Source organism: Heptranchias perlo, chromosome 10 (genome assembly GCF_035084215.1).
Source record: "Heptranchias perlo isolate sHepPer1 chromosome 10, sHepPer1.hap1, whole genome shotgun sequence".
Classification (NCBI taxonomy): Eukaryota; Metazoa; Chordata; class Chondrichthyes; order Hexanchiformes; family Hexanchidae; genus Heptranchias; species Heptranchias perlo.
Window position 1 is genome coordinate 52,541,231 of NC_090334.1, and position 25,692 is coordinate 52,566,922.

The 25,692-nt window shown below is 41.0% G+C and overlaps 1 protein-coding gene across 1 annotated transcript in view; it reads right to left on the reverse strand.

The window, feature by feature from the left end:
- amn (amnion associated transmembrane protein) overlaps window positions 1-18,996 on the reverse strand; it is a 33,264-nt gene extending 14,268 nt beyond the window's left edge. Inside the window, exons 1-6 of the mRNA XM_067991770.1 lie at window positions 18,857-18,996; window positions 12,905-13,023; window positions 12,766-12,810; window positions 6,250-6,337; window positions 4,521-4,756; window positions 59-196 (exon numbers count right to left, since the gene is read on the reverse strand). Coding sequence (XP_067847871.1) covers window positions 59-196; window positions 4,521-4,756; window positions 6,250-6,337; window positions 12,766-12,810; window positions 12,905-13,023; window positions 18,857-18,893 — 663 coding nt within the window. The 5' untranslated portion in view covers window positions 18,894-18,996. The remainder of the gene's footprint in view (window positions 1-58; window positions 197-4,520; window positions 4,757-6,249; window positions 6,338-12,765; window positions 12,811-12,904; window positions 13,024-18,856) is intronic.
- Window positions 18,997-25,692: the final 6,696 nt, after the last annotated feature.

Here is a 25,692-nt window from a genome sequence, read left to right on the forward strand (position 1 = left end):
CGAAAATGTATACTTTAATTTGCGGTTAACACAGTAATTTGATGAATTTTCTTCTTACATCAGAGTTACCACATTCGCAGCCAGATTCATCTTCACACTTGGTATTCGTCACAGTGATTGAGCCATTTCCATGGAACTGCAATTTTCCAATGTTTGACTGCTTGTACTGTCCAAACTCTTCACTGCTAGCAAATTTCTATCAAGTAAAACAAAATATTTAACCTCATGTAATTTAACTGAACAAAAGACAATAGTTAGACACATTACATATTGTCATCATTATGTATTGATTCAAGCCCTGCAAGAGCTGTAGGCCTAGTAATTCATTTAGGCCAGTTTTCAAGCGCCAAATGGCTTGCCTCGCCAGTAAATCCCAGGAGGGGTGGGGAGGACAGCAGGACAGGGGCCAATTGTGGCTGGCAGGAGTGTTGTGGAGCTGAAAAAATATAACTACTTGCTTTTTCAGTGGCAGCCGCTGGCAATGCCACATCCATGTCCAGAAAACCCAATGCCAATTTCCCAGAGGGATCCTAAAACAGGCCTATTTTAGGTGGCCGGACCAGACCCCTGAAAAATGGCCTGACCCAATTTTGGGTTGGACATTTTCCCAGACATCTTTGGGGCGCAGTACCCTTCATCAGCGTAACAAAGTCCAATTTGTACCCCATAGTCTTTTTAAAGTGTTGGGATACAAAGAGGTTATATCTAAAAAATATCAACAATAAAGACTGCACACTGGCTTTGCCAATATGATCATAATATTTGAAGTACTTTGCAAGATAATTTTGTATAAAGAAATTACCTGCTACTGTTATTGGTCTGTAAAATTCTCGGTGCAATGTTTTAACTGAATTACTAAATGAACTGCATAGAAATTAAAACTACAGCATTTGGAAAGATTTCAATGAGACCAATTTTAAAATGCGCCTATGCTGAGCTAGAAGAAAAAGACAGTTTCTTCAAGTTCACACAATCATAAACTGTTATATTTGAGACATTTTAGAAAATTGGGGTTTGTTAAGGCAACTGGATCAGTAGCAAATGAAAACTCCATCCATTCACCTCTGAAAAAAGGGCCTGAACTAAAAAGGTAGGTTATGATGTTTCAGGTGAGTACCCATAGAATAGAATCATAGGATGGTTACAGCACAGAAGGAAGCCATTCGGCCCTTTGGGACTATGCAGGCTCTTTGTAAGAGCAATCCAGTTAGTCCCATTCCTCCACTCTTTCCCCATAGCTCAGCAAGTTTTTTCCCATATTTATCTAATTCTTTTTTGAAAGCCATGATTGAATCTGCATCCACCACCCTTTCAGGCAATACATTCCAGATCATAATTACCCCCTGCGTAAAAAAGTTTATCCTCATGATGCTTTTGGTTCTTTTGCCAATCACCTTAAATCTGTGTCCTCTGGTTCTCGACCCTTCCGCCAATGGGAACAGTTTCTCTTTATTTACTTTATCTAAACCCTTCATGATTTTGAACATTTCTATCAAATCTCCTCTTAACATTCTCTGCTCCAAGGAGAACAATCCCAACTTCTCCAGTCTTCCACATAACTGAAGTCCCTCATCTCTGGAACTATTCCAGTAAATCTTTTCTGCACCCCCTCTAAGGCCTTCACATCCTTCCTAAAATGCGATGCCCAGAATTGGACATTCTACTCCAGCTGTGGCCAGACCAGTGTTTTATAAAGGTTCAACATAACTTCCTTGCTTTTGTACTCTGTGCCCCTGGGGAACACCACTGTGTACCTTCCTCCAGTCTGAAAAACAACCGTTCACCATTACTCTTAGTTTCCTGTCACTTAGTTAATTTGGTATCCATGCTGCCACTGCCCCTTTTATTCCATGGGCTTCAATATTGCTGATAATCCTATTATGTGGCACTTTATCAAACACCTTTTGAAAGTTCATAAACACATCAACCCTCTCTGTTACCTCATCAAAAAACTCAATCATGTTAGTCAAACACGATTTGTTTTTAACAAATCCGAGCTGGCTTTCCTTTATTAATTCACACTTGTCCAAGTGACTATTAATTTTGTCCCGGATTACCGTTTCTAAAGGTTCCCCACCACCGTGGTTAAACTGACTGGCCTGTAGTTGCCGGGTTTATCCTTACACCATTTTTTGAACAAGGGTGTAACATTTGCAATTCTCCAGTCCTCTGACACCACCCCCATATCTAAGGATTATTGGACGATTATGGCCAGCACCTTTACAATTTCCACCATTACTTCCCTCAGCAACTTAGGATGCATCCCACCCAGACCAAGTGATTTATCTACTTTAAGTACAGCCAGCCTTTCTAGTACCTCCTCTATCAATTTTTAGCCCACCCAGTATCTCAACTACCTCCTCTGTTAATTTAACTTTGGCAGCTTCTTCTTCCTTGGTAAAGACAGATGCAAAGTACTCATTTAGTACCTCAGCCATGCCCTCTGCCTCCATGCGTAGATCTCCTTTTTGGTCCCTCCTCTTACTGCCCATTTACTATTTATATACCTATCTTTCCTGAAACCTTGTATCCAGGAATATTTAGTACCCAATCCTCCCCTTTTTTGAGCCAGCTCTCCGTTATCGCCATTGCATCATATTCCCATGTGGCTATTTGCGCCTGCCTCTCACCAACCTTATTTACCACACTTTGTGCGTTTACACCCTTGCACTCTAAACCAGTCTTAGACCTTTTTGTATTCTCTCTTAGTCTGATCCCACCTAATACTGTACTATTTCTTACTCTAGTGCTATCTGTCCCTCCCAATCCTTTGTGCACTTTGTTCCTCCTTTCTAATGCTACATCCTGGTGCCCATCTCCCTGCCATATTAGTTTAAATTCTCCCCCATGGCAATAGTGAACCTCCCCAGGAGGACATCGGTCCCAGCTCTGTTGAGGTGCAACCCGTCAGTCTTGAACAGGTCCCTCCTGCCCCAGAACTGGTCCCAATGCCCCAAGAATCTGAAGCCCCCCACCTCCTGCACCATGTCTCTAGCCATGCATTAACCTGCCTTATCTTCCTATTTCTGTACTCACTAGTGCGTGGCACTGGGAGTAATCCAGAGATTACTTACTACCTTTGAGGTCCTGCTTTTTAACTTCCTCCCTAGTTCCTGAAACTCTGACTGCGGGGCCGGATCCCTTTTCTTTCCTATGTCATTGGTACCCACAAGGACCACAACTTCTGGCTGTTCCCCTTCCCCCCGCAGAATGTTCTGCAACCCCTCCATAATGTCCTTTACCCTGGCACCAGGGAGGCCAGACACCATGTGGGACTTATGTCAGCGGTCATAGAAATGCTTGTCTGTCCCCTGACTATCGAATCCCCTGCATTTCTATACTTCATTACGTCCCCGTGTGCCATGCTCAGGACTGCACTCCTTTGAGGTGTCGTCACCCTCACTGGTATTCAATGTTAAATACTGGTTTGAGAGTACCACACACCCAGAAGATTCCTGCACTGTCTGCCTCTTCCTACCCTTTCGGATGATCACCCACTTGCTGTCCTGAGCTCTCTGTGGCTGCAGGGTGGCCACCTCCTGGAACATATGATTCAGGAAACCTTCACTCTCCCTTACCCTTCATCAGAAGAATTCAGAACTGAAACACTAAACTGCCTTTTCTCTTTGCAGGTGTGGCGTGACCTGCTGTACTGTTCCAGCAATCCCTGTTTTTATTTCAGATTTCCAGAATTTGCATTTTTTTTGTTTTTACTTTACCCTAAGGAGCAGATTGGCTCGATGCTGTTTTAACAGGATATTAATGCCATTTATAGAATGAAAGTGCTCAGTTATGTATAATTTAATGTTGCGCAAATATCCTGCAAATTAGACCAATTGCTTTTAAGTGTCAGTCAGAAGTCTGATAGAGGTTTTTTTCTTGAAATATTTACAAATGATTGACACTAGTGCATTTCCCACAGGAGATGAAATAAATGAAGGGAAGGCCATTGGCAGAGAAAACTGTACCTTCTCAGTCTTCAAGTTTCACAGACCAAATGGTCCTTTTCCTTTCTTAAGGTGATGAAAGTAGGATCTCAACTTTACTCACAAGGCTTTAAAAAAATAATGCTACAGAATGCTCAGCAGCACACACTGCGTTTACACCAGTCTGCAAAATAGTCTTCACACCAGCCTGCGCACAGCATTCACACCAGCAAATGTGCGATTAATAAAAACTGTTTGAAATTTTCTGTAATATAGTTAGCGAACAAAGGAGTTAAGGTAGCAATGTACTGTAGCATACATCTGGTGCATAATTAACTGAATATTAATTCGGCCAGTGCATAAAGGCCTGCTATAGGCTAGTGACTGGGTCCAGTACAAGTAGTATTGTAAGAGCTTTGTATAATTACAATAAAATCCTGTGAATTAAACACAAGGCTATTTGTCATTTTGTCTAGGTACCTTTTCACAAAGCATGGACTTCATATTTTAAATTGGGAAATGCAGCTGCAGGGCTATGGTTCAATGTATTGAATCAAGGTTCCCAGTTAGCATTTGAACAAATGGAAAACTCACCCTATTCATTATAGAAATGGTTTTAACATGAATATTTTGTACATCGCTGTCCAAGTCCACACGAAAAGATGATCCAGGTCGGAAAATTACATCATCATATTGGCAGGGGACCCTTTCTTCATCCACAGTAAACAGGTACTTCTCATTTTCCAGGTCACTCATTGATAAAGCTGTGTGCCAATAAATGGGATTATACCACTTATACTGATCAGGGTCTTTGAAAGTGATATCCTCACCTGCAGTTGAAATAATGTAGCATGTAATTTCAGGACTTCAGAATTAATATCTCAGTATTAATTGTTCTATTTTTTCTGTGTGGGGTCATTTGTTGTGCTCATTTTGGTGAGTGCAATTAATGCTGGGAAATTAAATATTTCCTGCTTTGTGAATCCAGTGTCAATAATAAACCATCTTACATATAGCATGGGTCACATCCATAAAAAAATTACTAGACAACCTCCACAATGTGCCTTAACTGGAATTCCAGAATCATATTCACGCCTACATCAGTGTTGGACGGTCCCATTTCGCACACCAGCAGACTTTGTAGCTTCGAGAAACAATTTGGTTGTGAGCAGTGGTGAATTATGGGTAGTTTGTGCCAGTGGGCTGTCCTGGGATTTGATTGAAAATGCATTTAGCGTGAGACCCTCATAAGCATCAGAGAAAGGATCTGTGACAGATTTGAATCAGGTCCAAAAGATAAACTTGGAACACGAGTCAAGACTGAAAGTCATGGAGGAAAGAAAGACCTGAAGGAAGTAAGAAGCTGCACATTTTTGAGGTTTTGGGAAAGAAAGCATTCAAGCTGTAATCTTGCTTTCAAAGCTGTCAGGATGCAGAGAGGAGGACTAGCATGTAGAGAGGTGTATTACCATTTTACGGGAAAGAAAAAAGAAAATGTTTAACCTATATTTTCTCTTTTCCGGTGCTGAAAGATCCACTGTGCATCATTAGCATTTTTATTCTGTTTTTATTTAAGAGATAATAGCTGTTGGTTGGACTTACTAAAGATATGACGGAACTGTGTCTTTGAAGAATTATAAGAAACAAGACTTTTATTTCCCCGTTGAAGGGTGTGGAGGAGATCAAGGTGTAGTGATTGAACCCATTACACTGTAAGAGGAATGAAGGCTGTGTGCACTGAGAGCATGCAATCTGAAAGATGCTGATTAATGCACAGTGTAATCACCAATTAAAAAGTGATTAGGGCTGAATGTTGAGTTCAGGAGGCCAGAGTGAAAGAGAGAACATTGATCCAAAATTGTCAGGAAGAGGTGATCTGGAACTGGAAGCATAAGTCAGGGGAGTCCTGGGTCCTAGAGCAGGGATAAATAACTAAAAGGCAAAATTATCTTTTCTAGAGACCTGTAGTGTAGGGTTAGATATATGTTATTTTTAGTTAATGATATGGACATAACTTTAAAAGCTTTAACATGCTAAATATGAGTTTTCTTTTCCTAAAACACAATGATTTTAATAATAATCTCAGTTTGGCATTTTATTTTCTTCTGCTGACAGCAGTATGGCTGCCTGTATGCAATAATTAGCTCTGCTCTTGAACAGCTTTAAAATTGAAACACATTAAAGATGTCGTCCGATACTCGGGAATGAAAGTGTGTTTATATTGGGAATAGGGTTTGTATTGGTATTAGCATTAATGCAGACTTGTGGAAGGTTGACTGCTTCTATTTTTAAGCAAAACATGAGTCACTAAATGACAGTATACCTCTTTCACATCCTGGTTCACTCTGACCATCACTAGCAGCAAATCCAGCATCATGGCTGAGGATGAATTCCCCATCAAGAGGTATGTACTAAACAGATCAAATAAAAGGTAGTTAAATTCTTTTCAATTCGAATGGACAACAGTTCAAATTGATTATCATTGTAATTGTTTTAATGTACGGTATTGTGGGAGGGGGTCAGCTCACTGATATAGGGCATGGTCCAGTGTGGTGATATTTTAACATATTTATTTGTTATGTGGAATATGTTATTTTCCCCTTTCAGTGATTATTCACTCTTACTATGGTGAGAGACACAAGGCCTGGAGAATAGCACATTTACAACACTGTTTAACATCATCAGCAGAGATTTATGGCAGAGTAACGAGTCATCTAGTTAGTCCCAGCCTCAGAAAAACATTATTATTGCACAGGTGTAACATTTTCAGTTCCCACGCCAGACCTGTCAGTGACACTGTGCAGCTCAGTGTTAATTGGTGCTGTATTATGGACAATTTATGTCAGCCTATTAGAAGCAAAGACTCTTCTCTCTACTAGCTGTAAAGATGCTATCTGAAATGAATTTGACAAACTCAACTCAGTTCCTAATGCGCATAAGTACACAGTACTACCCATATTCTGCACAACTCGCTCTTTCACTCCAAAACAACAACATTAACTTGCATTTATAGAACACCTTTAATGTAGTAAAACACTCCAAGTCACTGCATAGAAGCAATAGCCAGACAAAAAATTGACACCGAGCCAAAGAAGGAAATATTAGCAGGTAACTAAAAGCTTGGTCAAAAATGTGCATTCTAAGAAGGATGTTAAGGAGGAGAGAGAGGTGGAGAAACAGAGAGGTTTAGGGAGGGAATTCCACCATGTAGGGCCTAGTGAAGGCACCAATGATGGAACAAAGGGAGAGAGGGATGCACAAGAGGCCAGAATTTGAGGAATGTAGAATTCTAGAAGAGTTGTAGGGCTGGAGGAGGTACAAAGCAAGGGAGGGATGAGACCAGGATTGGATTTAAACACCAGGATGAGAATTTTAAAGTTGAGGCATTGGGGGACCGCAGCAATGTAGGTCAGCAATAACAGGGACAGTGGGTGAGCGGGACTTGGTGCAGGATAGGATACAGGCAGCAGAGTTTTGGATGAGCTGAAATTTACAGAACATGAAGGATGGGAGGCTAGCCAAGAGGGCATTGGAATAGTTGAGTCTGGAGGTGACGAAGGTATGGATCAGGGTCAAGAACATATAAACATAAGAAATAGGAGAAGGAGTAGGCCATACGGCCCCTCGAGCCTGCTCTGCCATTCAATAAGATCATGGCTGATCTTCGACCTCAACTCCACTTTCCCGCCCGATCCCCATTTCCCTTGATTCCCCTAGAGTCCAAAAATCTATCGATCTCAGCCTTGAACATAATCAATGACTGAGCATCCACAGCCCTCTGGGGTAGAGAATTGCAAAGATTCACAACCCTGAGTGAAGAAATTTCTCCTAATCTGGTAGCGTGGCCGAGCGGTCTAATTCGCTGGATTAAGGCTCCAGTTTCTGCGGGGGCGTGGGCTCGAATCCCACCACTGCCAGAATTTACAGGGATGAGGGGGCGGACGGACATATGAGGAGAGGTTGAGTAGATTGGGACTCTACTCATTGGAGTTCAGAAGAATGAGAGGCGATCTTATTGAAACATATAAGATTGTGAAGGGGCTTGATCAGGTGGATGCAGTAAGGGTGTTCCCAAAGATGGGTGAAACTAGAACTAGGGGGCATAATCTTAGAATAAGGGGCTGCTCCTTCAAAACTGAGATGAGGAGAAACTTCTTCACTCAGAGGGTGGTAGGTCTGTGGAATTTGCTGCCCCAGGAAGCTGTGGAAGCTACATCATTAAATAAATATAAAACAGAAATCGACAGTTTCCTAGAAGTAAAGGGAATTAGGGGTTATGGGGAGCGGGCAGGAAATTGGACATGAAGCTGAGCTCGGATCGGTCAATGCCCTGTGGGTGGCGGAGCGGGCCCAGGGGCTGAGTGGCCGGGTCCTGCTCCTACTTCTTGTGTTCTTTAGATTTGTGGTTGGGATCAGATCAGCCGTGATCTTATTGAATGGCGGAGCAGGCTCGAGGGGCCGATTGGCCTACTCCTGCTCCTATTTCTTATGTTCTTATGTCTTAAAGGCCGACCACTTATCCTGAGACTATGCCTCCTAGTTCGAGACTCTCCAGCCAGGGGAAACAGCCTCTCTGCATCTACCCTGTCAAACCCTCTCAGAATCTTATATGTTTCAATGAGATCACCTCTCATTCTTCTAAACTCCAGAGAAGAGAGGCCCATTCTACTCAATCTCTCATAGGAAAACCCTCTCATCCCAGGAATCAATCTAATGAATCTTGGTTGCACCACCTCTAAGGCAAGTATATCCTTCCTTAGGTAAGGAGACCAAAACTGTACATAGTACTCCAGGTGTGGTCTCACCAACGCCCTGTACAATTGCATCAAGACTGCCTTCCTCTCGTACTCCAGCCCCCTTGAAATAAAGGCCAACAGACCATTTGCCTTCCTAATTGCTTGGTGTACCTGCATGTTAACTTTCTGTGTTTTATGTACAAGGACACCCAAATCCCACTGAAGAGCAACATTTAATAGTTGCTCACCATTTTAAAAAATATTCTGCTTTTCTATTCTTCCTTCCAAAATGAATAACCTCACATTTTCCCACATTATACTCCACCTGCCACCTTCTTGCCCACTCACTTAACCTGTCTATATCCCTTTGCAGGCTCTTTGTGTCTGGTTTTAGGAGGAGATGGACTGAGGCGAGTGCAGAGACGGGCGATGATATAGGAGAAAGTAGGTGGTCTTTGTGATGAAGGAAGATACGGGGTTGGGGTTAAATCGGACGCCAAGGTTGAAAACAGTCTGGTGCAGCCTGGGGCATTTGCCGGGAAGGGGGATGGAATTGGTGGTGAGGGCATGGAGTTTGTGGTGGCAGCCGAAGGCGATGGTGTTGGTCTTCCCAATATTTAACTGGAAGAAGTTGGAGCTCATCCATGACTGGATGTCAGACTCGCAGTTTGAGATGTCAGCCTTGGCTCAGTGGTAAGACTCTCACCTGAGTCAGAAGGTTACATGTTCATGTCGCACTCCAGAGACTTAATCAGTACAAAATAGTTGAGAAGATCGACAGATGCAGAAGTACTGTGGCGAATGGAAGGCCAAAGGCTAGACAATGAAGGGTTTGAAATTGGTGAGGGATACAAGGAAGTGATCAGAGATGGCCTTGTGTGAGATTGAGACAATGGGGGTAAAGAGACCATGTTAGATGACAGATTTGAGGGGGTGGCTGTGAATATTTGTAGGAGAGTTCATATGGAGGGAGCAGTTAAGGGAGGACACTAAGGCAATGAAATCAGAGGAGTGAAGGTCAGCTGAGTTGAGGTGGAGATTGAAATCACTGAGGATGAGGAGTCAATCAGTGCAGAGCCTGAAGGAGGAAAGGAGCGAGGATACGTTGGTGAGAAACTCAGGCTGGAGCTTGGTGATTGGTAAAGAATGAAGATTTTAAAAGAGGGGTGAGAGAGGTGAAACAAGGTGAGGTGCTCAAATGGGAAGAAGGTACAGAGGCATGGGGTAGAGTCCAAAGTGTGATTTGGTGATAAGGGTCACACCGCCACCATGGTTTGGATGAGGCAGGTGCTAGAAAGTATAGCCAGGTGGGGAGGTTTCAGAAAGGGGCACGGCATCGCCACCCATGAGCCAAGTTTCTTGAAAGCGGTGATGTCAATTCAATCATCCACAATAAGGTCGTGGATAGCAAAGGCCCTGTTCGCAAGTGAGCAGACATTCCGGAGGGAAAAGCAGGGACTCTCCACTGGTGGAGTCAAAGGGGCCAGTGATGGGTAGGGTGAACTGGACAGGAAGGAGATTGCCAAGAGTTGCCCCCAGCAGGTGCACTGGGCGGGAAGGTCGGCAAGAATGGAGGATGGAGCAGTTGGGGTTACTGCTCCTAAGGAGGCAGCGACATGCCTTGATGGGCGCTTTGGAGAACACCAGGAGAGGCAGAGAGGGAAGCTGTAGGTATATTCAAGATGGAATCAAGTCTGGGACGGCGGCAGGAGAGTAGAAAGGCGGAGAAGTAGTGATGGGTTGGGGTAGGGAAGGGGAGGCAAAGATTCCAAGAGGGGAGAAATGAAAGGTGGCATGACCAGGGTGAGAGGAAGGGGAGGAGATAGGAGGGAAGTGCCCAAGAGGGGTCAAGATAAGAGGAAAAATAAGGGAGATAGAAGTAGTGGGCACAGTTCCAGAGCAGTAGCCAAAATACGCACGTGAATGGACACAGAAGGAGTTCAGGTTACATAGGCATGGCAAAGATCTGGAGACATGTTCTGAATATAAACAGAGGACAAGGAGCAGGCAATATAGAGGGTCAAAAGTTAAAACCTGAGATCCTGTGGTGGACTGAAGTTGATTTGTAGATAGGATGGAGTTTGCTTGGAGCATCGACAAAATAATGTCCACGTTCGGAGACAGTTGTGGAGAGTGAGCAAGTCGAGGAACTGTTTAAGGGGTAGAGTATCAGTAAGGTAGAGGTTGTCCAGTGGAAAATGGAGAGCCGAGGAGCCATGCAGAGTCAATCATGAGTTATTGGAGGCTGATCCAGGGGTCCAGTGGGGTGAGTAGTGGCATCAGTGATTAGTCGTGCACACCAGCAGATCCAGTATTCCAGCAGAGGAGTGAGGGGTGGTGGGAGTAAAACCTATAGACCAAGAGCAGTGAAACCCAGGGAGCCAGGGGATGGTGAAAGGTAAAACCATGCAATCAGTACATAGGAACAGGAGTAGGCCATTCAGCCCCTCCAGCCTGCTCCGAAAGATGAGGGAGCTTGGTCAAGGCACGCCAATAATAAACAATTCATGTAAGGAGAGTAAATAGAATTTTACATCCGGCTGTGCCATACCTGGCCGAGAATGTTTGATGCTGGTGCTGGGTGCCAAAAGTGAAAAATGTTCTATTTTTCAATGTCAGATCTCTCCCTTTGAGAAGCATAAAAACTCACATTGTTTGAAATAGTCTATTTATGGATAGATTAATGTAAAAATCATCATCTGGTTGGCTGCTGAATGGTCATTAATCCCCATGTGTAGTACGAGCTCTGATTTCAACCTTGCTTCCATACAGGTCCTGCCTACAGCTGCTATAATGAGTGATCCAGTGAGTATCATGTTGTAATATAGACCTTGGGCCATGCTGTCATCTTAGCTTTCTGTCCTTTAATTCAGCCAGAGCCTGCTGAACCATTTAAAAGAGGTTTACTCATTTCAAATTTCATTTAAAAAATGAAGGCTCCAGTGGAACCTAGGGAACAGAGAGCAACTTAGGCGTGGTTTGGTTCTACGGAGTTCAAACTCAGCACATTCAATGTAAACATAGTAAACCTGATAAAAATGTCGGTCCCTCCTTCAGCTCGACGGCAAATAGAACCATGGCAAATTGCCAAAGTTTTCTTTTAAGTATTTCCACATCATAATAATAAAAACTCATTAAAGACCTCCCCAGGTCAGAATACCAGTAAAACTTGTTCTACCCTTGAAGTGATTATGGCATTTTGGGCAAGGGGAGAATTAGTAATGCATTTTAATTGTGGAACTGTAAGCACTAGAACAAGCTTACACCTGTTTTAGTGTACCAGAGGCATTTTATTTAAACTTCTATAGTTTTATACTCACAAGACACTGAGCAATTGTAGTAAAACGTTATAAATTAAATGTCAGTCCCCACCTCCAGTAAATATTAAGGATCCCAAGTGTAACTGTTTTACTTTGGACAGACTTAGATCAGTTGATAGACGAGGTATGAGTCGTTAGCTTGCAATTGCTCAAAATTTGTCATTTATCAGACATTCTTTCTGAGAGGATTCAAGGATAACTGGCTTGTGAAATCAAAATTTCTCAATGTGTAGTAAGGAGTGTGCTTTTGAGACTGGAGTATACCCTATTTTGGAGGCAGTACAGAGGAAGTTTTATGAGCTGTAAGCTATATCTGACCTGGGGAGTGTTTTATGCTGGGATGCAAAATATGGATTCCCCAGTACAAATTTGACAAACTTGAAAAGTAAAAGAAATAGGAAAAAATAATAAATATGGCTCAGTTATTAGGAAATTATTTTTAAAAATCTATTGTATCCACTTTCCTCATGCCCCATGCTCTCTGTCGAGCTATCCATTTGCTTTCAGGTATAACGTCATTCAGTTGTATATTGATGGACTAATGCTGGGAATTTCATCGTGGATTTTCCCGATCAGCCTCAGTAACTTCAGTGGAAACCCCGTTTACATGTTTATCTGTACACATACACAACTTCAGCACTCATATTAGGTGTGAGGATAAACACCCTAAACTACCCACACATTAACGCTTATTGAAATGGTACTTGTTTTGCTAATGCTAAAAAGCACACTTGAAACTAACCTATTGCCTCTTCCTTTACAAAAATACAAAATTATTCTTACCATTTCCATCAAATCAAATGGTGATTGCACAAAAACAGAAAGACTCTGCAAGAAAACAATAGGGTTAAAATGTGAGTTTGTTTGGCACATGGTGAACATAAAATTTAAAAAAACACATGACGTTTGAACCCTAAGATACCTTATCTTTGGGAAATTGGACTCTGTCATTTTTACAAGGAATTCTCCCTTTGTCCCAGTTTGTGACATTGTTGAAATTGGTGTCAGGAATCCATTGCCTGTACAAGGCACCCGAAACATCTGTAACAAAAATACTGTGAGGTAATTCAAATTAAACCATAGGAACTGAGAAGGCTGGAGATACAGGCAATTATATTCATCGCCAGGTACGGTCAGAGCAGGTATATATAGCAGTTTGCAACTGGTAAGTTAGTAGAATTTATAAGATGAAGGAGACCATTTGACCCATTGAGCTCATCCTTGTACAGAAAAGAAAATTCCCTCCATTGTAACATCCAACTGCCTCTCTAATAACTCCAAAGATTTTGCCTCCATTTCTCTACCTGGAAGACCATTCCAGATAATTGCTTCCTATGAAGAATCCTGAACTTGCCTTTTTAACCAGGCTGTGCCTATGTCCCCTTGGTCCTGCAGTCATAGGTTAACTTGGACTAGTGCTCACATTTAACTTTTTCTATTCCACTTGGTAGGCATGAATTTCCACAACTGTTTTCCAGCTCGCCGGCCTTAACTTCTGGAGAAGAGCCGCAGAAACCCTGGGAAAACGATGTAATCAATGGGATGAAAATCAAGAAGGTTGTACAATGAGCGGACGATCTGATCCGCCAGGTGGTGAAGTTGAAAATTACCCCCATTATGCCCTACTCGAAATAGTGATGGAAGCAGAATCCAAAATAGCTTTTAAAAAGGAAGTGGATAAATATTTTTGTTTTAAATTAAAAGATGTGGGGAAAGAGCAGGGAAATGGGACTAAGTGGATAGCTCTTTCAGCAAGCCAACACAGGCACAATGTGCAAAATGTCCTCCTACTGTACCATATGATTCCCTGTAGTTCCGAAAATGTGGGGCCCCAGCATCAATAAATGGCGCATTCCACTCAGTGGTCTCCTCAGCCCAATACCACTCTCCTAACTAGTACTAACAGCTTCTTTTGTTTCAGCCAGTTAGGCGTCAGCCTTGGCTCAGTGACAGCACTCCTGCCTCTGAGTCAGAAGCTTGTGGTTTCAAGGCCCTCTCCAGGTACTTGAGCACATATTCTAGGCTGACTCTTCAATGCAATACTGAGGGAATACTGCACTGTTGGAAGTACCATCTTTCGGATGAGACGTTAAACCAAAGCCCTGTCTGCCCCCTCAGGAGGATGTAAAATATTCCATGGCATTATTCAAAGATTTACATAGAATTACAGCACAGAAACAGACCATTTGGCCCAACAGGTCTATGCCAGTTGGTGTTTATGCTCCACAAGAGCCGCCTCCCTCCCCACTTCATATAACCCTATCAGCATATCTTTCTATTCCTTTTTCCCTCATGTATTTATCCAGTTTCCCCATAAATGTATCTATGCTAGTCACCTCAACTATTCCTTGTGGTAGCGAGTTCCACATTCTAACCACTCTCTGGGTAAAGAAGTTTCTCTTGAATTCCCTATTGGATTTATTAGTGACTATCTTATATTTGTGGCCCCTAGTTCTGGTCTCCCCTGCAAGTGGAAACATCTTCTCTACATCTACCCTATCAAACCCTTTCATAATCTTAAAGACCTCTATCAGGTCACCCCTCAGTCTTCTCTTCTCTAGAGAAAAGAGCCCCAACCTGCTCAATCTTTCCTGATAGGTATAACCTCTCAGTTCTGGTATCACCCTAGTAAATTTTTTTTGCACCTTCTCCAGTGCCTTAATATCCTTTTTATAATATGGAGGCCAGAACTGGTTCTATACAAGTTTAACATAACTTTCCTGCTTTTCAATTCTATCCCTCTAGAAATGAACCCCAGTGCGATGGTGTGTTTTTTTTTAAAAGGCCTTATTAACCTGTGTCGCTACTTTTAGTGATTTGTGTATCTGTACCCCCAGATCCCTCTGCTCCTCTACCCCATTTAGACTCATTATCCAAGCAGTATGTGGCTCTCTTATTTTTCCTACCAAAATTAATACCTCACACTTATCCATTTTGAAATTCATTTGTCAATTATACACCCATTCTGTAAGTTTATTAATGTCCTCCTGTATTTTGTCACAGTCTTCCTCAGTATTACCTATACCATCCAATTTGGCGTCATCCACAAATTTTGAAATTGTACTTCTGATTCCAGAGTCCAAATTGTTTATGTAAATGGTGAACAACTGGTTCCAGCACCGATCCTTGTGGAACACCACTTCCCACCTTTTGCCAGTCTGAGTGACTACCTTTAACTCCTACTCTTTGTTTTCTGTTTTACAGCCAGCTTGCTATCCATTCTGTTACTTGTCCCGACTCCACATGCTCTGACCTTAGTCATGAGTCTACTATGTGGTACTTTATCGAAGGCCGTTTGAAAATTCAAATATGTTATGTATACTACATTACCCTTATCGACCCCTTCTGTTACTTAGAACCATAGAAAAGATACAGCACTGAAGGGGGCCATTCAGCCCATCGTGTCCGCGCCGGCTTAAAGAACAACCAGGTGCCCATTCTAATCCTACCTGCCAGCACCCGGTCCGTAGCCCTGCAGCTTACAGCACTTTAGCTGCAGGTCCAGGTACTTTTTAAAAGTACCTGGACCTGCAGCTAAAGTGCTGCAGGAATTCGCTGCCTCTACCACCAATTCGGGCAGTGAATTCCATACACCCACCACCCTCTGGGTAAAAAAGTTTTTCCTCATGTCCCCTCTAATCCTTCCGCCAATCAGCTTAAATCTATGCCCTCTGGTTCTTGAACTCTCCGCTAGGGGAAACAGGTACTCCCTGTCTACTCTATCTGGGCCCCTCATAATTTTGTACACCTCAATCAAGTCTCCCCTCAGCCTCCTCTGCTCCAAGGAAAACAACCCCAGCCTATCCAATCTCTCCTCATAGCTTCTTCAAAGAAATTAATAAGATTGGTCAAGCATGACCTTCCCTTTTGAAATCCGTGCTGACTATTCTTTATTATTTTTTCGGTTTCTACATGTTTTTCTATTACACCTTTGAGTAAGGATTCCAATATCTTTCCTACGTTATGCTAATTGGTCTATAGTTCCCTGGACTGGTTCTATCTCCCTTTTTAAATATAGGAATCACATTAGTTGTCCACCAGCCCTCTGGAACTATTCCCTTTTCTAATAAATTTTTATATATATGTAATATTGCCTCTGCTATCTCTTCCATATCTTCTTTTAATATTTGTAAACAATTTTACAACACCAAGTTATAGTCCAACAATTTTATTTTTAATCCCACAAGCTTTCGGGGGCTTCCCCCTTCCTCAGGCGGTGTCTTTTAATATGCGTGGAGGCAATCCAGCCAGACCAGGGGTTTTATCCCAAGTTTGATTAGTTTATCAATTATATCCCGCCTTTCTAACTTAAATGTCTTTATATCTTATTTGATCTCTTCTTCTAATGTCATGCCACCATGTTAGTCTCCCTGGTAAATACTGAGGCAAAGTAATTATTTAATATTTCCACCATTTTACTGTCGTTAACTGTGTGTTTATTGTGTGTACCCTTAGTGGCCCTATCCCTATCCTGATTTTTCTTTAGTTATTTATGTATCTGTAGAATACTTTACTATTTCTTTTTATATTCCTTGATAATTTAATTTTGTAGTTTTTCTTTGCCTTCCTAATATTTTTAACTTCTTCCCTAACCTTTTCGTATTCCGTTTTGTTATCTTCTCCTTTGTTGTCCACGTACTTTGTGTATGTCTTTTACTTTTGTTTCAATTTTGCCCTCATTTCTTTATTATGTGCAGGTGTTTCATTACTGGCTAATTTATTCTTGCTTTTTAGTGGGATATATTTCTCCTGGACTCTATTGATCATTTTAAATGTTTCCCACTGCTGTTCTATTTATTTGTCTATCAGTAAATGTTTCCAGTTTATTTTCCCTCAAACCATTCTCATGCTCTAAAAATCAGCTTTTTCCAATTTAGTACTTTGGTCTTTGTCTTACTTATGTCCTTCTCAATTTTTATCTTAAACCTTATTATGTTGTGATCAGTATTGCCTAGATGTTCCCCTATGCTTACTTCTCTTATCTGTTCTGGTTCATTTCCCATTACTAGATCCAGCAGTGCTTCCTCTCTTGTTGGGCTTTTAACACACTGGGTAAGAAAAGAGTCCTGCACACATGGTAAAAACTCCATTCCCTGTACCCCTTTACTTACCTCTTCTTGCCAGTTTATTTGGGGATAGTTAAAATCTCTTATGATTATTATTCTATGTCCTTTACTCATTTCACATATTTGCTTATATATTTCTTCCTCCACTTCCTTACCACTATTAGGTGGTCTGTCGTATACCCCTATTAGCATGATCGATCCCTTATCTTTTATTTCAATCCATATGGATTCTGTTTCGATCCTTCTGTTACTTATGTCCCTTTTTTCTACTGCCATTATATTATCACCAATTAACACAGCTACTCCACCACCCCCCCCTTCTGCCTTCCCTATCCTTCCTGATTATGTTATAGTCTGCAATATTTAATTGCCAGTCCTGTTCTTTATGTAGCCATGTTTCAGATATTCCTACTACATCTGGTTCATCACTACAGAGTATTGCCTCCAGTTCCCCCATTTTATTTTGGACACTGTGTTCATTGCTGTACATGCAGTTTAATTCATCTTTAATAGTTGTTCCTTTTACTTGATTTTTTAACAGTCCTTTTATACTTCTGTTTTATAACTGTATTTGTTCCTTGACCGTTTATGTTATCTTTATTCCTTACCCTGGTCTGACCTTTACACTCATTTCCTGTTTCTTTTATCTTTAAACTTTTGTTATTGCTATGATATCCCTAGAAGAGCAAGGGGAGTTCTCCCGGTGTTGTGGCCAATATTTATTCCACAACCAACATCACTAAAACAGATTATCTGGTCATTATCTCATTGCTGTTTGTGGGACATTACTGTGTACAAATTTGACTGCTTTATTTCCTACAATACAACAGTGACTACACTTCAAAAGTACTTAATTGACTGTGAAGCGCTTTGGGACGTTCTGAGATCACGAAAGTCACTATATATATGCAAGTTTATTCTTTCTTTAGTTACTTCTCAATTTTTAAGTTTTACCTAGGATACCCACTGCCTTAAGTCTATGTGAAAGTTTTTCAAAGGCTATCTGGAAGTCAATGTGCATTATATCATTGGGTTTTCCAACATCCACTTGGGACGTCACTTCCTCAAAAAGAATCAAAGATTTGGGTCAGGTAGGATCTGCCCCTTCTGAAACCAAGCTGGCTGCCACTTACTAGGTTATTTCATACAGGTTCTCCTCGTCTCTCTTTCTAATGATCGATTCCATTATTTTGCCAATTACCGATGTGAAGCCAATGGATTTGTAGTTACTCAGGTTTATTTAATTGCCTTTCTTATAAATAGTTACCATGCTATTTTTTTCAATCCATTGAGACCTCCCCAGAATTCATTGACTTGGGTACATAAGGGGTTTGGAAGACTCATAAACCACAAGTGACTGACGCTGTTTCATGAGCAGAATTACACCTGTGATATTTGTAATGCGCTTTGTTCTGTTTGTTCTGCAGGCTCACTCTAGAATACATGGGGTGGCACAGGTTGTAAAATAATATTAAACTCCCATTGTTTATATTTCCACAGTACTTAATCAACATATTCCTGAGCTGCAGAATTGTCATCAACAACCGATGAATAGAATTTTAGGACTGTACAAATAGTCATTGCATTAGCTTTGTTTCATTGCACATATGGAAAAGACACCAGCAATCTTTTCTAGGAGAATCCCATCTTGTGTAACTGGACAACCCCACCCTTCCAGATAAAGGAAGCCTTCCAATGAATAAAAATAACATTGTTTTTCTCTCTCATCATTCCAGTACACAATTCAATTAATTCCTTCTGTCCTTCTATGCAAATACTCAAGTTATTACATCCAGCACAATACTTACGGAAAAGCAGGCTGAAGCAGAAGTGTGCTGACCTCATGTTGCTTAATCCAGCAAGAACTGTTTCCTGTTCATGAAACGTTTGTTTGTGCTTTACAGTAAACTTTGAACAATCTGTGTGGAAATGTCATGTGAAGAGATGAATTGCAGCAGTTAAACAGTAATGAAGTATAGTGCTTAGTAATACATTAAACCTTTTGGTACTTTCTTTCTCTTTCATAGTCCTTTCCTGAAGGTCTCAATTCATACTAAAATATAGTTCCACACACAGCTGGCCATGTTTTTAATATGACTTTTTGTGTTGACCAAGGTGATGGATGCTGGTGATGGGCAATGGAACACTTTCCATTTCAGGTGTCCAGTGTCCCCCACTGGCAGCAGCAAGTGCACTCCCAGGTCATGGGAAATGTAAAGTTCCCTTAACTCTACACCAACTTGAGAAATTCACCTACTGCTACACCAGTGTAACATTTTTCCATTTCCCAGACTGGCCATCCTGTGGCATCTCGGAGTGAGATTCCCAATTTAGTATCCAATTAGTCTTGTGTTGAGGCTCCCTGACCACGAGAAACTTGCCCAAACTTAGTTTACATAGGATCATTATAGCCAATAGAAAGAAGAGATTTGCATCCCACCAGTCTAGGTTGGATTCAAACTCTCATCTCAGAGATGAAAGACCAGTCCTCAAGTGGCTGTTTCTCATACATGGCTCCAAACAGATTTGATCGCAAGCTATTCAACTGTGGGACCATAATAGCAAAGTCTGATCCTGTCCTCACCGAAAAGCGCAAAAATGTATTTCCAGCAGGGGTCACTGGATATTGAGCATTGCAACTATTCAGCTGCTGAACCGAGAAATCGCTATCCTTCAGGAGAGTTCATGAACTGCACTGCAGTTCCAAAAACCTTTAACATTATCTGAAGCATGCACACATTTGACCACTTCATTATTTTGATTCCTCCTGTAACTTGGGCCCACTTGCCTTTCACACTTCCTCCATCGGCCAGTATCAGGGTCCCAGGCCTCCACAATTTTCTCTTTTCCTTGCAGTGTCTCATCTCTATCAATCTTCTTTTCTCCAGTGAAACAGTTTACTTCTGTGGGTCTCTCATCACAGCTTAGATAACCAAGTCTCAGAATAATCTTTTCAGCTCTTCCTTGAACTCTACCCTATTTGGTAATAGCCTTTGGTAGGGTGCCCAGAAATTGCATAAGATGTTATAAATGTGATTTTTTTCAGTGATAAAATAATCTGCCATGACTTAGTAAATGCCCTCAAACTGTATCTCTGTACTTGCTGAGCCCTGTTATAATACCTTCACATTGACTGGATGTTTCCAACCACTGGTCAATAATCATACCAAAGTCCCTTTTGCACATTTGCTAATGGACACCCATCATTGTATCCCTATGTTCCATGTCTGCTGTTCCAATATTCAACACATTATAACTAACCACATTAAAATTTATCTGCCATTCCTTGACCCATCAATTTACTGTGTCCAGATACCTTTGAATCCTCTTTTCACTGGCTACCTGATCACATAACTTTAGGGTTATCATCAAATTTAATATTATTATGCACTCTATACAATTTATGAATAGTGTAAACTGCACAGGACCGAGGACACACCAATAGAATTTCATTGGTCACTGGCCCCAGTCAGAGCCCCTGCCATTCATTATTTTCTTCTTTTGCTGTTAATCTAAGTTTAATCAAGCTAGCTACTTTGCCAATAATTACAAGAGTTTTATCTTCTTTAGAAACTGCACACTTGAAACTTTATCAAATGATATTTGAAAATCGAAGTAAATGATATCCACCACGTAGATCTTGTCCATTAAATAGTTACCTCTTCAAAGAATTCCAACGTAATTCAAAACCAATACAAAGAACTTTTATAGTTATATTAGGAAAAAGAGGGTGGTCAGGAGCAGTGTTGGCCCCTTAAAAACTGAAAGTGGGGATATTGTCATTGACAATGGGGAAACGGCGGACATGTTGAACAATTACTTTGCGTCAGTATTTACAGTAGAAAAAGAGGATAGCATGCCGGAAATCCCAAGAAAACTAATATTGAATCGGGGACAGGGACTCGATAAAATTGACATAAGTAAAGCAACAGTAATGAAGAAAATAATAGCACTAAAGAGTGACAAATCCCCAGGACCAGATGGTTTCCATCCCAGGGTGTTAAAGGAAGTAGGTGAGCACATTGCAGATGCCCTAACTATAATCTTTCAAAGTTCTCTAGATTCAGAAACTGTCCCTCTAGATTGGAAAATTGCACTTCACTCCGCTTTTTAAGAAAGGAGAGGGAAACCGTGGAATTATAGACCAGTTAGCCTAACAACTGTTGTGGGGGAATTGCTGGAGTCTATAATTAAGGATAGGGTGACTGAACACCTCGAGAATTTTCAGTTAATCAGAGAGCCAACATAGATTTGTGAAAGGTAGGTCGTGCCTGACAAACCTGATTGAATTTTTTGAAGAGTGACTAAAGTAGTGGACAGGAGAATGTCAATGGATGTTATTTATATGGACTTCCAGAAGGCATTTGATAAAGTCCCACACAAGAGACTATTAGCTAAGATAGAAGCCCATGGAATCGAGGGAAAAGTACGGACTTGGTTAGGAAGTTGGCTAAACGAAAGGCGACAGAGAGTAGGGATAATGGGTAAGTACTCACGTTGGCAGGATGTGACTAGTGGAGTCCTGCAGGAATCTGTCTTGGGGCCTCAATTATTCACAATATTTATTAACGACTTAGATGAAGGCATAGAAAATCTCATATCTAAGTTTGCCGATGACACAAAGATTGGTGGCATTGTAAGCAGTGTAGATGGAAACATAAAATTACAAAGGGATATTGATAGGTTAGGTGAATGGGCAAAACTGTGGCAAATGGAATTCAATGTATACAAATGTGAGGTCATCCACTTTGGAACAAAAAAGGATAGAACAGGGTACTTTCTAAATGGTAAAAAGTTAAAAACAGTGGATGTCCAAAGGGACTTAGGGGTTCAGATACATAGATCATTGAAGTGTCATGAACACGTGCAGAAAATAATCAATAAGGCTAATGGAATGCTGGCCTTTATATCTAGAGGACTGGAGTTAAAGGGGGCAGAGGTTATGCTGCAGCTATACAAAACCCTGGTTAGACCGCACCTGGAGTACTGTGAGCAGTTCTGGGCACCGCACCTTCAGAAGGACATATTGGCCTTGGAGGGAGTGCAGTGTAGGTTTACTAGAATGGTACCTGGACTTCAAGGGTTAAGTTACGAGGAGAGATTACACAAATTGGGGTTGTATTCTCTGGAGTTTCGAAGGTTAAGGGGTGATCTGATCGAAGTTTATAAGATATTAAGGGGAACAGATAGGGTGGATGGAGAGAAACTATTTCCGCTGGTTGGGGATTTTAGGAGTAGGGGGCACAGTCTAAAAATTAGAGCCAGACCTTTCAGGAGTGAGATTAGAAAACATTTCTACACACAAAGGGTGGTAGAAGTTTGGAACTCTCTTCCGCAAATGGCAATTGATACTAGCTCAATTGCTAAATTTAAATCTGAGATAGATAGTTTTTTGGCAACCAAAGGTATTAAGGGATATGGGCCAAAGGCAGATATATGGAGTTAGATCACAGATCAGCCATGATCTTATCAAATGGCGGAGCAGGCACGAGGGGCTGAATGGTCTACTCCTGTTCCTATGTATGTGTGAGGCTTGATCGATTGTTATGAAACTATGCTGACGACTGCCAATGGACACCATGCTCTTCAGATAAACACTAATAACATCCCAAAAAAATCCTCAATCTTGCCGCTAGTATAGATTATTAGGTTTTGGGGTTTTTATGCTGTATATTGTCTTTGGGTTCAGTATCATTGTCAATCCCCTATGAAGTTGAGCATGCCTTTACCTGACAAAGGGTTTTTTTTACACTAGATATTTTACTTGGGCTCAGCATCACTGGCCACTTCCATAATATGAGGTTTGAATCTTTATCTCCGTGTTTTGTTCAACCGAGAGCAAAGTCTGGTTTAGCCCGGGGGGGGGGGGGAGGAACCAGAAAAGGTGGTGGAGTGGCAAGGATGTGGAGTTGTTGGCAGTGGCCAAAAGCAATAGCCACTGTCTTCCCAATGCTTAATATCAGACAGGCAGTCTGTCAACACAGAGGTTGCGGGAAGTGGAGGAAGGGTACAGCTGTGTATTTTCAGTATGCATATGGAAGCTGATCCCATGTCTACTATGATTCCTATATTTATGGAGCTCCTAAAAATATTAACCAGGGTCGCATTTATCTCCTTAAGAATTTTAGAATGTATTAAATCTGGTCCATCCTAATAGGGAGAAGTCAGCCACAGTCTCCAAGTAAGTTTTTTAAAAAAGTTGTATATTGTAATAATATTTAAGGTTTATTAAATTACATTAGAATTACTAATGAAAGCCCATAGAGAAAATATTTCTGTAATATGTAAATGTGTTACATATTATCTGGGCCTTCATATGAATTTGAATTTCATTTATAGGAGATGTTTGTGTCACTACTTCAGTGTTTCACTGCACTCAAGGTCATTATGGAAAATGTAAATTCTCTACAATGCAAGTTGGTCACATTTGCAGATAACACTAACTGGATGCACCTTTGAAACTGTCTGGCAATTACATCTTATAGATAGGCACGTATGAGGGGATCCAGAGATTTTGCCTTCACTACCCAACCCAGAAGTCCATTCCAGATCTTAATCACACTTTCTGAACTTCCCTTGTACCAGTTTTCACCTATGACCCCTTGACCTGCAGGCATGGTTGAACTTGAAATTATTTTCCAGATTAATCTTTTCTATTCCGCTTGAGGTCTTGGATACCTCTAGAAAGTAGCCTCGCGCCTCCCCATCTGTCTCCTTTTTAGGCTGAAAAGTCAGTGTTTATCTAACCCACATAGCTCAGTCCTCTGACAATAGGGATCAGCCTCATTGCCCATCTCTTCACCACATCTGTCTCTTTTGTACCTCAGTTAAAAGAACTGAGCATAGTATTCAACATGCAGCCTGTACACTTCAACATGATGGCCTCGGGCCTATACTCCACAGCTCAGCATTCGGTTTGCTTTGTAATAACAGGACCTGGTAAGCACTGAATCCACTGTCTCTGCCTGATCTCTTTCAGTCTCTCCCAGTAAGTTTGACCTTATTCAGTAAGTATGCCCTCCATGTTTTTTGAATGTGCAACTCCTTGCACTTAACTGTTTTGAATTTCATCAGCCATAGTTCTGTTCACCTGCAGATTTTGACTGGTTACTTCTGGGATATTTCAGCAGATATGCATTCCTCCATAGAAATTCTTTTATATGACTATTGATCTTAAGAATGAAATGCGGTTTGTACACTTGGTGCACTGGAATACCCTACTTTGAGTTTTAGCCTAAGGTGACACTTGCACTTGAGCTGGTCTCACTTGGGTTATCAAACTGCCAAATAGAGTCAGTAGACATATAGATGTGCAATGGTCATCTGCCCACCCCCTTCAAATGATCCACTGAATTTTGAACTGGATAAAATTGGAATTAAAGCTAAAGAAAATATGAATATGGTCAACTTGCCTTTTTTTTGGGCCATCTTTGATTTTGCTGAAGGCGCTGGATTTAGCAATCGTGATCACCATACACTTCGGTATATGGCAAACCTTTAAGATTAGCTAAATAAGTTTAGGATGCAATTTATCCAGCAAGAAGCCCTCAATGCTAACAGACAGGTAAGATAACTCCCCAGGATGTCATCTGCTGTCTGAGGGTGGTGCCTGTTAGGTGAGTTTTCTTTACAATGTAATTTGATTAGAAGAATTTTAGCTTAAAATAAGAGATTACACAACAGATTTTATGGTACAGCACCATGAGAATGACTTCACGTTGTTGTCCTTTAAATTTGTAACAGCAAAAGGGCACATTCAGCAATATCCATGAAGTACTGATCACATTATTAGATCACATGGAAGGTCAGCTATTGTTATTTTTATTTCAGAAATCTTCTCGTCTAGCACAATATCAAGTTAGAATCAAATTGACATGCCTGACCAAATATTGGCTCAACAGATTATTTTCTAGGAATGTGACAACAATGCTCATGAAATCTGGCATAGATTCAAGATAGCTACTCTGATCAGATTACTACTACTGTAGTGAAGCATTACAATGCTAATTTTACATTAGAAAGTACATTTTTAACATTTTTTTTCTTCTACCCAGCAGTTTATCGGGTACAAGAAAGCCACCCACAGTTGAGTATAGTTTGAATCGCATTTCGCATGTGGAAGACCTGGTTAATTAACCTCTGAATGTATCATTTAACAGGTGTATATAGTCTTTTCCACTAGTGAAATAAAAAGATCACATTATTGACTAGTGTTTGGCTTTCTTAATTTACAGTATCTGTGATCGTGTTAAACATTGATTGTTTGACTTTGCATTTTCCACCATATTTCTTGGCTTGAGGACACTGGACAAAAATCGGAATTCATATTTTAGATTCAAAATTCAGCTTTTCAAATTTGGAATTCTAAATTTTGCTTTTCTTGACTGCCCATCTTTAGGAAGTAATAACTAGCAGGCTTCACATTCAGAATTTTGGTAAATTCAGAAAACTCTTTATAGACACAATTCTAATTCAATTCTGGGATGGATATAAGAGGTCAGACAGCAGCATTCTTCCAGACTTCTTATTAATGCTTACTTTGGCCACTACAGGACATACACCAGTGACAAGACCCTCATCCAGTTTTCACTGCTCCCCTTCAACAGGAAATGCCACAGCCTCCACTCAGCATTTCCCCAAAAAC